Genomic DNA, 16739 nt, shown 5'->3' on the forward strand with positions numbered 1-16739 from the left:
CCATGTATTTCCTGTAGAGAGGGTGTCCTGGTTTGGGGCGAGGGGGCAGCACCGGATCTTGGTTTTTAAAGACTTGACTCTTGGCTTTCCAGAGTCCAGATGCCAAGTTACTTTGCTTTTTCTGAAGATCCATGTCAGAAGAAGACCGATTTAAAGGCAGTTTTTTATTTGATGCTCTGGCTGCAGAAAGTTTGGGGGGAGGTGGTCTCTCAGGGGCTCCCTTGGGAGGAGGTTGTCTAGCTGGTGTAACTCTTCCATTTACAGGTCTGAAAGTCAACGTGGTAGCTGTGAATCAGTGTCTGATCGATAATAGGGTTCTGTTTTATTCTTTCTTACACACACACACACATACACACACACACAGCTTTCTGCTGGTATAATATAATTTACTAAAACATGCAGGGTATGCTATTTTTGAGCAAATGACTGCTGCATTAAACATTATATTATTAGAGGAAATGCCATGATGCTCCAGCTTCCTCTTATCTTGCACTAGAGATTCATTAGTTTCAGACAAACAAGCATTTACTATCATGAGCTCTCTAAGGCCCCATTTACTCTAAAGCACACCATGACTGCTTCAGAAGACTAAGCACTTTCTACCAAAGTCTCAGATGAGAAGCTAATAATAAGGTATCAGGTATATTTGATGGGGGTCTTATACATAATTAGAAAAGGAACATCAAACTCCCCCAACACTCGTGTTATAGGAATTATTAAAACCCTAATTTAGATTAATATAAAGAAAGCTAGTTCTGAAAATGGGATAGGACAACTATTATTTTGAAAGCCTTCCCTTAATCCCAATGATAAAAATAATTTCCAACATATCTTCTGATTGCATCACAGCATTTTGTTCAAATGGCCCTGGAACTCAAGAGGGCAAGGTAATCTCTGATCTCTGAGCTCACAAAGCCTGTCTCCCTTTGGAGATACTTCCGAAATCCAGGCTGGTATCTCATAACAGGGATTGAGAGAGAGAGAGAGAGAGAGAGAGAGAGAGAGAGAGAGAGAGAGAGAAAATGTGTGTGTGAACATTCCAGAAGTGGAGTTGCTTTAGGTTCAGAAAAGAGTCTTGTTCATTTAATTGAGGAAAAGTAATAAAGATCTAGGTCTGTGCTCTGTGAATTGTTTGATTGTGTTAAAAGAAAGAAGGAGCAGAGATTCCTACAACCTGCCATGGGAAGCTGGCCACAGGCTAGTGGTCTCGGTGAATTTGTGAGTTTAATGCATGTGCCTTCAAAAGATCTGAGAGTCAGTGTTTTGTTTTTGTTTCGTTTTTTTTTTTTTTTTTTTTTTTAAGATTTTATTTATTAGAGAAAGAGAGAGAGAGAGAGAGAACATGAACAGGGCAGGGGAGAGGCAGAGGGAGAAGTAGGCTCCCTGTTGAGCAGTGAGCCCGATGCAGGGCTCCATCCCAGGACCCTGAGATAATGACCTGAGCCGAAGGCAGACGCTAACTGACTGAGCCACCCAGGGGCCCCAACACTCAGTTTTGATAACAGGAAAGAGAGTCCAGTCTCTGAATCAATAGTTTTTCTCTAATTTACCATTTTTATTTTTAAAGTTTATTTATTTATTTTTAGTAATCTCTATACTCAAAGTGGGGCTTGAACTCACAACCCCAAGATCAAAAGTTGCATGCTCTTCTGGGTAAGCCAGCCAGGTGCCTGTTTAATGTACTTTTAAAAAGTATTCCCAAACTTACTTACCTTGGTGGCAACCTTGGGGGTCCTCGCACAGAGCCTCCTGTTTGACCCATGTGATCAGATTCCTACAATTACCAGAGAATGCTTTTTAGTTAAGGTTAATCTGAAACAGGAGCTTGTCAAGAGGAATTATGAACAACTTTTTTTTGGCTAGATCTCTAAGTGGAAATGTAGCTTAGTTATAGAAAATAGCTTAAGAATTTTTAGTCTTAAGCAATACTAACTCATTCCTTATTCCTAAGTTCTCAAGTCCTAATATAAGTGAAAACAGAGAGAAGACCAGGGCTGTTGTGGACGGCAGCCCAACCAACGGCACTGCATGGTTATGTACCCAGTAGATTCACGAGGTGTTAAGGATGATGTTTAAATCATACGCAGTAGCGATTTAAGCAGGCACTGTGGGGAATTAAAAAGATATATAGCCTTTATCTATCCCACGACAACACATAAGATATGCATTGTTCCTAAGTTTAAATATATAGTAAGTGAGGTGGTGATTATTTTGGTTTGCTTAGAACAGGTGGCTCTCTCATCACCAGATGGTTTATACTTTGCATGGTGGCTTCTGAACTAGGAGGATGTAGAACATAAAAGAAGTTTAAGGGATGACCTGAAAGGAAGGTATATAGAGAGGACTAGAAAGGCCCAAGAAAGCAGAAAGGGTAAAGGGGGAAAACTCGAAAAATAAGACAGGTATAGCAGGATGTATGAGCCTAACAGCAGAGGGGAAAAATCGGAAGTGTGAAGAATAATAAGATTTCTTGGGCAGCCCAGGTGGCTCAGCGGTTTAGTGCCGCCTTCAGCCCAAGGTATGATCCTGGAGACCTGGGATTGAGTCCCATGTCGGGCTCCCTGCATGGAGCTTGCTTCTCCCTCTGCCTGTGTCTCTGCCTCTCTCTCTCTCTGTGTCTCTCATGAATAAATAAATAAAATCTTTAAAAAAAATTCTTTAGGGTAAAGGATTCAAACTGTGCTGTTAAAATTTTTTTTTATTTATTTATGATAGTCAGAGAGAGAGAGAGAGAGAGAGAGAGAGAGAGAGAGGCAGAGACATAGGCAGAGGGAGAAGCAGGCTCCATGCACCAGGAGCCCGACGTGGGATTCGATCCTGGGTCTCCAGGATCGCGCCCTGGGCCAAAGGCAGGCGCCAAACCGCTGCGCCACCCAGGGATCCCCCTCAAACTGTGCTGTTTAAACAGGTTTAAACATGTTGTAGCCCAAGGATTGGGAAAGAAGTATAATACATGGGGAAAATGCTAGCCCTTTAAATTACACTGCCTTTTTTTTTTTCTTTTTTTTTTTGTAAATGAGATTTCAACGTCACTTGGGGTTCTTTGGGCTAATTCAGACTGTTTTCCTCCCTCTCACCTTATAAATGAGTTAAAACTCACTTCCACGGTATTTTAATTCAAACTGAATATTAACTTTTCCCTTAAATACCAAATGATTAATTGCCAATAACAGCGATCATTTGAGTATGTTTCAAAATCCCATTTTTAAAAACAAATTAAGCTTGCCCTTAAAACTTGGTTTCACTAATGAGTTCAGTTAATGTAGTGAGGCAAGTCACCAGCGCATAAACCCTGCAATATTCCATAGCCTAATCCATGCCTTACAAATACACTGCTGCTTATATTCCCCACCTCCACCACTGACAAATAGTGCTATGATTTTGAAAGACTCACATCTCTGGCAGTGTTTAAAATTAACAAATCAACCAACCTACCAAAAAGCAACCTAGTAAATAGGCAGGAACTCTTATTGATTTTCTCAAAATTATAGTTGTTAAGGAACTAATAATTAAGGGCAAATTATAAAAATACAGCTGTATAAATTTGACAGTTATAGGTGATGTACTTTAATAACTATACCCCATATAATCCTGATCTTATACCAAGTATTAGCTGTAGTTTTCTCTCAGTTATTTTTATGAGGTTCTTAAGTATCTTTTCAGTTTCTCAAGTTTCGTAAAACAAGAAAAAAAAAAGTCTGTAGGTAGCAGACTGCCTACGTACATGGGCCAGGATTATTCGGCACACAGAAATCCTGAGAAGAGGGGACTGGCTCCCCAGGAAGCCAGTGTCCTACTGTTTACTAAAGTCTAGGCTCGTGCACAGGTTCTGCCAACAGTCTTGGGAAGATTACTGATTAGGGATTTCCTCCTCTTCAATATTCCACATCTAACTGGAGCCTCTCTGCATCTGCTTTTTTTAGTTTTTCTTTTAGCTCTGACGTCTCTGAACTTTGGCTTTTGATGTGTTTGGATAAGCATTTCAGTTCCTGGTGAAGTTGATCTTTCTGCTTATATGTCCCTGCAGGTGCCACTTTTTTGTTCATCTGCTTTGATACGGCTTCTCATATTCTAACTTCAAAACAGTTCCCCAAATTTGTTGTTGTTGTTGTTGTTGTTTTTTGCCAAATTTCAAAAGACAGATATTCTTGTCTGTTGGAATTACTGAGCAGCCTCTACAGATGTTCCCTCTCTCCTTTCTCCAGGAACTCGTACCACTTCTTAGGTCCTGAATTCACTGGCCAAGCTTCTGTGCTTCAGCCTGGATTCCTTATACATACTGGGTGGCATCTCCTGATCTCCCCTTGCACCAGCTGGCAGCCTCCTTAGGAGAAGCTTTGGAAGCCCTGAGTTCCCACGGTGAGAACAGAGCACATAGAAGCATCTGTTCCTGCTCCAGGAGCTCCTAATGTTCCTTACCTTAGAATCTCTTGTCCTTTAGGTGAAGAGAGTGAGATTTTATAACACAATGAGTCATCTTGTCCTAAGATGCAAAGTTCCCTGGCTCTCAAGGCAGGAGAAATAGTACAGAGTTTTTGTCCTGTGCTTCATCAGAAGACAGTTTGGCAAAGACCATGCCTATCCTCTAGGGTGATTACACTGGTGAAATGGTCTTTCTAGAGATCCTCCCTGATACTTGAAGGCTTTATGGTATCTGGTCTAATATTCATTCAGTAATTATAATTCTCAAAGAATTATAGATTTGACTTTCTGGCCCTGGAAATTTCAGTGTGTGACTTTAGATTTTAGTCAACTCATTTCACTTGTAGTCTTATTTCTTATCTCTTCTTCCTTTAGATCCATCATGTCTCTCACAGTATGTATTTATTATAGCACAGCACAGAATGCTTTGGCCCTCCTTTGTAAACACCGTAGGACAGGATTTTCCTGTTCATGTGAGGTGCAATTATGATTATAGTACCTCTCCAGATGGTTTAGTTTATTCAAACTTCCTTTTCTTGTTTTTCTAAAATGTGGGAGTTGCTTTGTGGTCTACTTAACACCAAATGTAATAATACCTAATACTTTAATAGAATTTTATGGTTTACAAAAGCCCATTACATAACTTCATGAATGATATATATGCTTGCTCATCATCTTCTCACTCCCCTTTACAATCCTTTAGAGTAGAAACCAATAACCTTCTCAAGTAAATTTTCTTCCATGGAAATTTGGGATTTTCTGCTATTCAGCAACAGTATTATAGGGACCCTTTCATCCCCTTTTGGGCTTTCTTGGCCCAGTTTTAATAAAAATTTATTACCAAGTACTTTGAAAATGCAAATGATCACTAAATTTTAGTTCAGCCTACAGGAAAATCTCATTAACTTGATATTGGCTAATTCAATTTAATGTCTCCTTCAAAGAAATATCTTTTCACTAGATGATTAGATGGGTTTGCATGTATAATAAGCATAGTTAATGCACAGTGTAAAACTATTATGAAATTTGAACTGAAAATTTGGTTCAAAAACATTAAGAATTCATTCCTTTTAAAAATTTTTTAATTTTGTTTTTTAATTTTTATTGAAGAATAATTAATATATAATATTGTATTAGTTTTTGGTATACAACATAGTGATTTGATTATTTATTTATGTTATAAAATGGGTACTACAATAAGTCTAGTTACCATCTGTCACCATACCGAGTTGTTACAGTATTATTGACCATATTCCCTATGCTGCATATTACATCCCCATATCTTGTTTATAATGGGGAGATTGCACCTCTTAATCTTCTTCATCTATTTCATCCACCCTACCCCGCCAACCCTGAAACCTCCCCTCTGGCAACCATCAGTTTGTTCTATTTATGAGTCTGTTTCTATTTTGTTCTGTTTGTTTTGCTTTTTAGGTCCCATATTAGTGAAATCATATAGTACTTGTCTCTCTCTGCCTGACTTATTTCACTTAGCTTAATACCTTCTAGGTTTATCCACGTTGTCACAAATGGCAAGATTTCATCATTTTTTATGACTATATTTCATTGTATGTATATACCACATCTTCTTTACCCATTAGCCTGTTGATGGACAGAGAGGTTGCTTCCATATCTTGGCTACTACAAATAATGCTGTGATGAACACAGGGTGCATATGTCTTTTTGAATTGTATTTTCACTTTTTTTAGATTAAGTATCTAGAAGTGTAATTTCTGGATCACATGGTAGTTCTGTTTTTAATTTTTTGAGGAACTTCCACACTGTCTTCCACAGTGGCTACAAAGATTTACATTCCCACCAAAAATGCAAGAGGGTTACCTTTTCCCCACATCCTTGCCAACGCTTGTTAAGGAACTGGTCTCTTTTGAAACAAACTTGAAAAGATAATCTAGCATATGGGAATTACAACAGTATGGGGAAATGGTATTGAGGTTGAAAATATATATATATAGCTCATTGACTACCAGTGTTAACAGGTATATGGTAAAGTACTATTTTTTATATTAAAAAATATTTTTTCCTTAAATTTCACAAATTTGAGGAAAATTTAATATATTTTTATAGTAATTATCTTAAAATTATGTCACTAGTTGGATATTTTAAATAAAAACTGATTAACTGGACTAAGTCTATTTCCACAAATATTAAAGGTTTTTAGAGATTTTTCAATAACTTCCTCATTCGAGGCAGCCCGGGTGATTCAGCAGTTTAGCACCGCCCCGGGTGACTCAGCAGTTTAGCACTGCCTTCAGCCAGGGCGTGATCCTGGAGATCCAGGATCAAATCCATGTCAGGCTCCCTGCATGGAGCCTGCTTCTTCCTCTCTCTCTCTCTCTCTCTCTGTGTCTCTCATGAATAAATAAATAAAATCTTAAAACAAACAAAACTTCATTATTAGTGCCATTTAAAAGACAATGTCATTATGTTAGTATAGGACAAACTATTTTATGATGAAGTACAATGAACTAATTCTTTTGTTCTACAGGAACTTAAAAAATATTGAACATCACATTAAATAAGTATGTGGGGCTTAGAACTGGTTTGCAGTAAAGATCTTTATCTGAGCAATAGTAAAATCATTCAGACACCAGCTGAGTATTTAAAATCAGTGCATAGCTTGGTCTTTGATCTAAGACAATTTATAATGACCACTTACCATGTTTCTTGCTCTGTCAACATTACTGAGTTTTCCAGATACTGTACTGCAAGTGTTTCCAATAGGTTTTTCAATAGGGAGAGGAGGTGGGCTTTGTGGATCCTCATGTAAACCTGGAAAAACAGTAGTAATTCATCAATAATTTCTGGCCTTTGGGGATTCCAGAGGATGAAATGATTGCAGCTTGGTTCCTCAAGAAAATGGCTATCATAAAAGATCCATGCAAAGAATGGACAGCTAAGTAAATGAGAAAGAGCTAGGAAACCTCAGAAAACTGATGGATTAGATGATGGATTAGACATCAGTTAGTTTTACTGAATGCTATATAGTGTAAAAATAATACTAAGTAATTACAATGCAGCCCACATTTCTGAGAACCTTCAATGAGCCAGGCATTAAGTTAAGGTATTTTGGTCACTTACATTTCTCCAGCCAATGTCCATCTATGTGCTAGATCTGCATAGTTCACTAGCTAGTCATCATATGTGATTTAAACTTAAATCTTAAATAAAACTAAAAATTTAGCTCCTCAGCTGCACTAGCTACATTTCAAGTGCTCAGTAGCCATATATGGCCAGTGGGCACCATTATGGAATATTTCCATCTTTGCAGGAAGTCCTATTGGACAGCATTATGCTAAATAATACCCTACTTACTTTATAAATTAAGAAATCAAAGCTGAGAAGAAAATATATAAGCTATCCAAGGTCTTAATGCTAATAATTGGCAGATCCAGGGTTTTGAACCCTAAAGCCTGTGCTCACTGTAATATGGCATGCTGCTTCCTAATAGGTTGTGCATCCAACCTTCCCCCATTCAAATAATTAAACATGTTTTCTAATTCATTAGCTCTAGATTAATGGACTTAATTGACTTCATTTTAACAAACAGTATCTTTACATCCAAACTACATCCTTAACTCAGTGATAGCATAACCCCCCCACCAACATATTTTAAAAAGAAAAAAAAGATCAGATTTAATTAGTGACAGCTAATTAAAATCTGTGTATAAAAACGCTTGGAGAGAGCATGACTGTAACATATGAAAGGAGGCTGGAGCCACTTTTACACAGGTTTAGACACTTAAAGGAGATGGGAATCTTTTTCATTCTTTCAAATGAACACTCCCTGCTCTCATTTCACATGAAATACCTATAAACAAGAGGGTGATTTGTCAGGTTCCTATTTTATCTACAGACAGGAAAACACTCTCAAAAGGAGGAAAATACCCAGGCCAGCTACTAGGAAAACAATGATGTAGAGGGAGGCAAGCATTCTTAGCTAGAGGCAGGGCTGCTCTGGAAGTGAAGACACACAGGAACATTTCAACTCAGTTGCCATCGTGAAGATGCTCACTCCAGTACAGTTTTCTTATTTTTTTTTAAGAATTATTTATTTATTTATGATAGACATAGAGTGAGAGAGAGAGAGAGAGAGAGGCAGAGTGTGTCATAGGCAGAGGGAGAAGCAGGCTCCATGCCGGGAGCCTGACATGGGACTCGATCCCGACTCCAGGATTGCGCCCTGGGCCAAAGGCAGGTGCTAAACCGCTGAGCCACCCAGGGATCCCCCCAAGTTTCCTTATTCTTATAAGGAAATGATGAATCGCCTAGGATATTGAATTGTAGTGACAAACGATTAAGGATACAAAACAATAATAATCTGAAAATAGAGAGGAGATACCTTACTGGCAAGGATGGGACATAGGGATTAAAATGTATGAATGTGTGGGTTAGGTGAAGATTTCCAATTTCCAATAATGGGGGTCAGTGGAGGTCTCAATGAGAAGTGACATTTGAGCAAAGACCTGAAGGAATGTTGAAGAAGTGAGCCATGCATCTATCTGGAAAAAGGACATCCTAGTCCAAGGAAACAAGTCTTAAGGGGAAAGAGCTGACGGGCTCAAAGACCACCAAGGAGTTTGGCACCACAAAGCTATTCCTTTCTTCGCTTAACCATTCCAAGTTCTTCCAACACCAAAAAACTCTTTTTTCCCTCCACAGCACATATGAATTGCTTAATAACTGTAGTAATACAATTCTGGGGAAGTGGTTTTTTATATAAATAGAAATAATGCTCTAGAAATTGGCACTTTAGTTCTTTTGTGTACAGCAGTTAGAATCCAACTTTCTAACAGTTCCTGGAACTTTGTCAGAATAATAAATAAAGGTGCTTCCTCAATATATCTTTTTCAGGATTTCAGGACTATTAATCCCATTTATAAGTAAGCAGAAAAGAATAAACGTAGTAGGCCTGAGACTGCTTATCCCTAGAAAGGCCTGCTTCCAAGGTTGGTCCTTACTGGAATCTGGGAACTTAGACTTTGGGAAGGTTCCTACCATCCCCAGAACTAATAAAAGAATATGGTTTATGCTGAATACCTGCTTTTCTTTAGGGAATCTGGAATTTTGGAACGTGCCAAAATTCTAGACGTGCCTATGTGACCAACCTCTAATAAAAGCCCTGGGTGTTGAGAGTCTAATGAGTTTCCTTGGTTGACAACATTTCACCTGTGTTGTCACAACTGGTTCCTGGGGGAGTTAAGTATAGCCTTTGTGATTCTCCAGGGAGAGAACACCTAGAAGCTTGTGCCAGGTTTCATCCAGACTTTGCCCAATGCACCATTGCCCTTTGCTGATTTTGTTTTGTATACTTTTACACAAATCAAAGTTCTGACATAACTATATGCTAAGTCCTGTAAGTCCTCCTAAGGATGATCAAACCTGGGGTCTTGGGGATCCTGATACAACAGGAGAATAAATTTAATTGTAAAAACTGTATTACCTAAAACCCACACAAACTTCAGGTAATATTTATTATCATTGTATTTCACTACGCCTGTTAAAAAATAGAATACATTTTAACAGCAAGCAGGCAAACAACCCAGTGAACTATGGTCTGTGATACTTATATAGTCCACTGATTTGTGGGCCATCCAATGCTTTCAAGAGAAATATACCACCAGGTCTTTAATCTACTATATAACCTCCCAAGAAAGCACGAATCCACCAGAATTTGGTACCCTTGACTTTTTCTCCTCCTCATTCTTCACAGCAACTCAGTTTAATCTTCTCACTATGTGGCTTAGAGCCATCAATTAATAACAAAACACTCAAAAGACAAAAACCAATATGATCTTTCTGGGTAGTTTTTTAAAGAAAAAGCAAACCCCTGAACTAAAGAGGTTTCACGGCATTCCAGGGTATGCCTGCAAAATAACCTGGGGATGCTACAGATAAATGAAGGATTGGAATACTTTATCTGCTACTAGGAGGAGCAGGGTCTCCTGTTAGGTAAGGCAAGGATGCATGTGGACTATGCAAAGGCACTGAATGAAATGAGAGCAGAAGCTCAGGGCAAAAGCTGTGTGATCACTCCGAGCAATGCCAGGAACGGCTATGGAAGCCACTGTACAAGCACATGCATGCACATACACACACACCTTTTAACAATTTCCAGGGTATAATATAATAAATGGGCCTGGCTCTCTTGGCTTTTCTCTTATAGTAAATATCATAATTCTTTGCAGTCTTCATAAAAACTCATACCATTTATTGTATCATTAAAAAAAATCAAGTAAGGAATAACATCAAAATGTAGTATTACACTAATTTAAAAAATGTTTAGACATTATTATGTCTTTACAACTCTTGGTTACCAAAAAAAAACAAAAAACAAAACAAAACAAAACAAAAAAAAACAACTCTTGGTTACCGCTCTTCACACAATTCATACATTCTTATACTTAAGATTATGATGGTTGGAATAAGATACTATATCCAGATAAATACATACAACTTTATTTGCTATCAGTTTCCATTAGGATTGACAATAGACATTTGAACAAAATGGGAGTCAGAGGTGCTGACACTGTTGAAAATCTACATGTAATTCTGACTCCCCCGACATGTAATTTACCTAATAGCCTGCTGATACCATAAATAGCCGATTAACACAGATTTTATATGTATTACATACTGTATTCTTATAATACATAAGCTAAAGAAAATGTTATTAAGAAAATCATGAAGAAAACACATTTATAGTAGTGTACTGTAAAAAACTGCGTTTAAGGGGACTGCAGTTCATACTCGTGTTGTTCAAGGACCAATTATACTTTCCCACTATCTTTACCATTTACCAATAGCAAGCAACCTAAGTTTCAGTCTCCCTCTATTCTCTCTGCCTAGAGTCAATGGTATAGAGAAATGAAATCCACAATTTACCGCACCAACTGTCTAAGGAACTGTGAAAAAATAGCTTGCTTTTAAATGTTCTTTGACTATAAATAATAATAAATGGCCGATTATACATAATTTCGGAAGCAGACATTGATAAATTAGTATATACTTCTCCCAGGCTTGAAGAGAAGCAAATAAAGAAGGCAGATTAGTGCTTACATTTTCCTGGTTTGGCTGGAATTCGAATCACAGTGGGCTTCCTGGTGGGAGCTGGTTGAACTGCTCGTTCTTTTGTTGGTTCTGTTTTTATGGGGAGCTGAAAGGGATCTAATGAAAAACACAGTTTATTTTGCATATTTTAGTTAACATGGACTCAAACAAAAAACCTCATTCATAATTAAAGAGTCATATTTTCATGCCCCAGGGAAAACTATTCATGGATAAACAGAATCTCAGCTTGCAGAGACAAAAACAAAGTCAGAGCTCATGAAAGGAAATAACTTGGTGCTCTGTAAATAATTCATGTGGCTTTTCTTCCTCTCTGATGAGAGATATCCAGGACAATCCTGAATTATGTAGAAGTCATCTTTCATGGGAGTACAATAATTTCATAAGTGTCGCCTGAAAACGAGGGGCAATTGAAACGAGGAGCCAATTTCCCCCCTATTGTGAAGCCTTTCAGATGCCCCAGGAAAGAAAGTCTTTTCTACCCCACAGCCCTGTGCCTGGCCCAGGAAACTTAGGTACAAAGCTCACGAAGGGCTCTCATCCTACCCAGCACTGTGCCTGGTACAGGGCAGGTGCTCAGCAGAGTGTTAGTTAATTTAGTAAAACCACACTTCAGTTAACATGAAAACAGAAAGTGTTTTATCCTGGAAATAAAATAAGACATCTTCCTTCAAATATTTAATTTGGGGGCAAAGATACAGGGCTTGGCATTTTTCCATCTTAACTGGTTCATTGAAAATTAACAGTATATCCTCAGAGAAAGTATTTTAAACAAAGACTTAACTACCAAACTTTTTTTTTTTTTTTTTTTTTTTTACTGAAACAAATAGTCTTTTTTGTCTTTAATGTAAATATTCTTCTCAGTAGTTTGGGAAAATGACCATAACATTTTTTAAAGAGGAGAAATCTAAAAATAAACAGATTAGCAAAAATAAAATAAATGCTGTATACTACTCTGTGTAGCACTTAGGATCCGTGGAGGCCTCCTTTGCCTTTATTCCACAAAAGGCAGAATGAGTATATGCTCTAATTCTGCACCTGTTCTACAGACTCTTAACTATAGGGACACAGTCCCTGGAAAAACAATGTACACACCATAGCTCCTGTGATGAACAGCATTCATAGGCTGCCTACTATGAGCTGTAGTTCGATAAGCACCTTTTGCCGACCAGCTATTTTTCAGGAAAGAGCTGAGCTAAGGATAAGAAGGACTTTTGACCCCAGGACACCTGGCCTTCCCTTACCCCCAGCTCCCGGGCAATCCCACCATTCATTATACACACCACCAAAGGCATCACTCACTCACTAGCCACTTGTTCACGTGTGTATGTCTACCCTGTGCCAGTAACAGCGGCGGGGGGTGGGGGGGGGGGGAGATGCTATGGTAAGGTACAATTCTATTTTATTATCTACCATCTAGGAATGGCTTCCTAGTGCCATGCCAGGCAAAACATTTATTACTAGGCTACTGAGACAAAAAAAAAAAAATTAGAAGACCCTTTCCTGGAAACCTATCTATTAGCTAAAAGTGAGGCAAGTCTTGTCTAAGTGCAAAAAACCAACTCTTTCTCTGTGTCAAATAAATAAAATATTTTTTTTAAATGAATATATAGGGATCCCTGGGTGGCGCAGCGGTTTAGCGCCTGCCTTTGGCCCAGGGCGCGATCCTGGAGATCCGGGATCGAATCCCACGTCGGGCTCCCGGTGCATGGAGCCTGCTTCTCCCTCTGCCTGTGTCTCTGCCTCTCTCTCTCTGTGTGTGACTATCATAAAAAAAAAAAAATTAAAATTAAAAAATGAATATATACAGTCGTAGAGGCACCTGGCTGGCTCGGGTGGTTAAGCATCTGCTTTCGGCTCAGGTCATGATCCTGGGGTCCTGGGATCAAACCCTGAGTTGGGCTCCCCCTCAGTGGAGAGTCTGCTTCTCCCTCCTCTTCCCTGCTTGTGATCTCTCTCTCTCATGCTCTGTCAAATAAATAAAATTTTGAAAAAAGAAAAATTCGAGTATCAAAACAATATCAAACTTGAAAAAAAGACTCTTGTAATCACATAAGTTTCTTCCACCATAACCTATTTCCTCACAAAACAAAGTTCCTTCTTTTAGATCTAACCAAATTCTTAAATTCTATATTTTGTTATAGCATTTTACTTTAAAAGTAGTATTTATTATAAAAATAGGCAACATTAAGAAATATATGATGGAAAGTCTTCTGTAATCCTATCCCTCCAGTAATAATTAAAGTGGTGTATTTACCTACAGATATTTTCCTACAGTACATGTATTCTTATGTAGGTATTTTGATAAAGAAAAAAAAACAAGATTTTATATCTTTCTTTGTAATTCGCATTTTCACTTTTGCTCACTCAGAATTGATTGGATGTCTGCTACAAATCAAATGCTATTCAAGGTGCTTGGAATACTTCAGTAAACAAAGCAAAGAACTCTGCTCTCACAGCACTTACATTCCAGCAGGGAGATGGAGATAATAATCAAAATAATAATAAATAGTTCACGTGGTATATTACGTGAGAAGTACTACTGGAAAATGGAAAAGTAGAGCATGGTGAGAAACTTCGGGTGTGGGCAGAAGGGAAGCAGGTTGCAGCATAAAACAAGAGTGCAGGGGGTGAGGGAGGAGAGTTCTTTACGACCATCTCTCCAACAACTGGGTTTTATATATTCATTTTTAAAAAAGATTTTAGTTACTTGACACACACAGAGAAAACACAAGCAAGGGGAACTGCAGAGGCAGAGGGAGGAGCAGGCTCCCCACTGAGCAAGGAGCCTGACACACAGAACTCCATCCTAGGACCCCGGGGGTAATGACCTGAGTCAATGCTTAACTGACGGAGCTACTCAGGTGCCCCCGGACTTTACATATTCTAATAGTTCTTCCAACTTGAGTAATATAGATCTGGTTTCTGGGAAACAGCAGTGCCAATGGATAAAAGTGGTACTGCTCTTGCATTAAAGCAATTATTGCAAAAAAAAAGGGGGGGGGCATGCCTGGGTGGCTCAGAGGTTGAGCTTCTGCCATTGGCTCAGGTCATGATCCTGGGGTCCTAGGATCGAGTCCCACATCAGGCCCTCTGTGGAAAGCCTGCTTCTCCCCTCTGCCTATGTCTCTGCCTCTCTCTGTGTCTCTCACGAATAAATAAAATCTTTTTTAAAACGCCAATTATTGCAAATATTACCAGAATGTGAACTCCCTGAATGGTTCTTCTATTCTGAGTAATACTATAGTAGGTAAAGCGAAGGAATCTGAAGACCCTATGTCAATCCCAGCATGCATTTTATTCAAACACAAAACACCGTACCTTTCCTTTGTGCTTATTTTTCCTTTCTGTTCATTTCTCTTCCTAATATTTCCTTTGCTCTGTCTCCTTGGCTCTTGTTGGAACCCACTGACTTCCAAGGACCCACCTTCCTTCCCCCAGCTGCGGTAGAGATCTGATCCTTCAGAGACCTGACTGTTCCCCCTGCCCCCAATCTTGGTTGTCACATCCCATTCTTTCAGGGCTCTGTTTTATGTTGGGAAAGACCAAACATTCAAGAAAAAGATTAAGGCTGGTAATTGTTCACTGTGTTCTACCTTTCAAGTGGTATTTCTGCTTTAATAGCTGCTTCTGGTATCTATAATCTTTTGGTTATTAGTATAGACCTTTAGTTGATGGTTTTGGGGTGGGTGTGGAAGGGGAAGAAAATCTTGAGCATGGCATAACTTCAATTATTTCCCAACTCATATTATATCCTGAGCCTATACTCTCTCACATTCTAGAAGGGAGGGCATGAATGAGGGGAAAAGACACCCATTGATGCCTTGAGGGGTGAAGCACAGGGGCATCCAAATTATGCCTGCTGGTGGAGGATTGGCCTTAAGATCCCTGCTGCCCCAAATCCTGCATACTGCAGACCTCACCTATTGCATGGAAGGGCCCAGTTATTATCATTTTTTTTAAACCTAAAGGATTTAAATTGAAGTGGTATAGATACAATTTATATAACAAAGTATTCAAAGTGTCCTAGTTACCTACTCTTTCTCTTTTGGTCTTCATTTTTAATATCATCAGCTACTATTTCATAATACTACTTAGATCACGTAAAATTATTCTACTACATATGTCTCTGGAAAAAAAAATTCTTTCTTAATACAGGGAAGCAAAGATGTCTGAAGTGTTCCAGTACTGCGGGCTGTTGGGCAGGAGTGGGTCTGTTTAATGACCTGCCCCAGCTGTGCTCACAGAGTCAGTGAGCTCAGCACCTGCCTGTCTGTCTGCATGCTGCCCAGGGCTCTAATCCAGACGAGGTGTGCAGATTAGAGGGGAGGATGAACAGCATCACTTCAATAGGGAGGTAGAACCAGAGGCCTGTTTTTCATCTTGATGATGGTGTGCAAATCTTTTTAGCTACACAGTATGGAGTTTACATTTTATCTGTTCATGAGTAGGGTATTTTTTTCTGACAGAAATATAAGCGGGCAGCATATAAAGCAAGCACGGCATCTCATGTTTGGGAACTCCAGGCACTGCCAAGTGGGAAGCTGGATCACTGGTACTGTGAAAAAGCTTAATGTTCATAACCTTTGACACAGTAGCCTCACTTCTGGAAATTTATTCTTCATCTTCAGAAATAAAAGCATCAGTAGGAAAGACAATGTTTATAATAGTGTTTACTGTAGCATTTTCTGTAGGGGAAAAGAAATCCAAAAAACTTAAGAGCAATGTCCATGAATAGGTGAAATATTGAATCAACTGATAAACTCACACTAAGAAATATTAGGCAGGTATAAGGAAGGAGTTAAGACCAACTGGACTGAAAAGAAGTCCATAAATTTCACTATTAAATTTAAAAAAGGCAAGGTATAATATGATAAAAATGTAAAAAGTAAGGAAAAGTACATGTATGTATGTTTGTAAGTTTTGGTTTGAAGCGTCCAAGGGCATGGAAAGTTACATAGAACATTGTTCAAGCTGGTTACTCTTGAGGATATGGATAGACTAGAGGGAGGTAAATTTTCTTTTTCCTTTTAGTAAATTTTGTATTGTTTGACTTGTTACAGCAAGTATGTGCTACTTTGTAACTGAAAAAATCCAATAAAATAAACTCAATCACAAGAAGAAAGATTAAGCTTAAGTAATTGCCCTGTCAAACAAACCAAACCTAAAACCACTTAAAAAATAAGGGGGAAAAAAAGAAAATTCTTATCACTTTACTTGCTTTTTAAAGG

At 38.6% G+C, this 16739-nt stretch overlaps 1 protein-coding gene across 15 annotated transcripts in view; it reads right to left on the reverse strand.

The window, feature by feature from the left end:
* The window catches only part of SH3D19 (SH3 domain containing 19), a 180053-nt gene that overhangs the window by 26478 nt on the left and 136836 nt on the right, over positions 1–16739 (reverse strand). For 14 of the 15 annotated variants that reach the window (XR_003133125.3, XM_025439141.3, XM_049094206.1 and 11 more), the window contains 4 exons: positions 11500–11607; positions 7100–7212; positions 1713–1774; positions 2–266 (listed from right to left, as the gene is read on the reverse strand). Coding sequence is in view for 14 of the 15 variants with exons in the window: in XM_025439141.3 (XP_025294926.2) it covers positions 2–266; positions 1713–1774; positions 7100–7212; positions 11500–11607 (548 nt within the window). In the remaining variant the exon portion in view is untranslated. The remainder of the gene's footprint in view (position 1; positions 267–1712; positions 1775–7099; positions 7213–11499; positions 11608–16739) is intronic. The other variant, XM_049094204.1, reaches the window with a different exon arrangement.

Source organism: Canis lupus, chromosome 15, assembly GCF_003254725.2.
Source record: "Canis lupus dingo isolate Sandy chromosome 15, ASM325472v2, whole genome shotgun sequence".
NCBI lineage: Eukaryota > Metazoa > Chordata > Mammalia > Carnivora > Canidae > Canis > Canis lupus.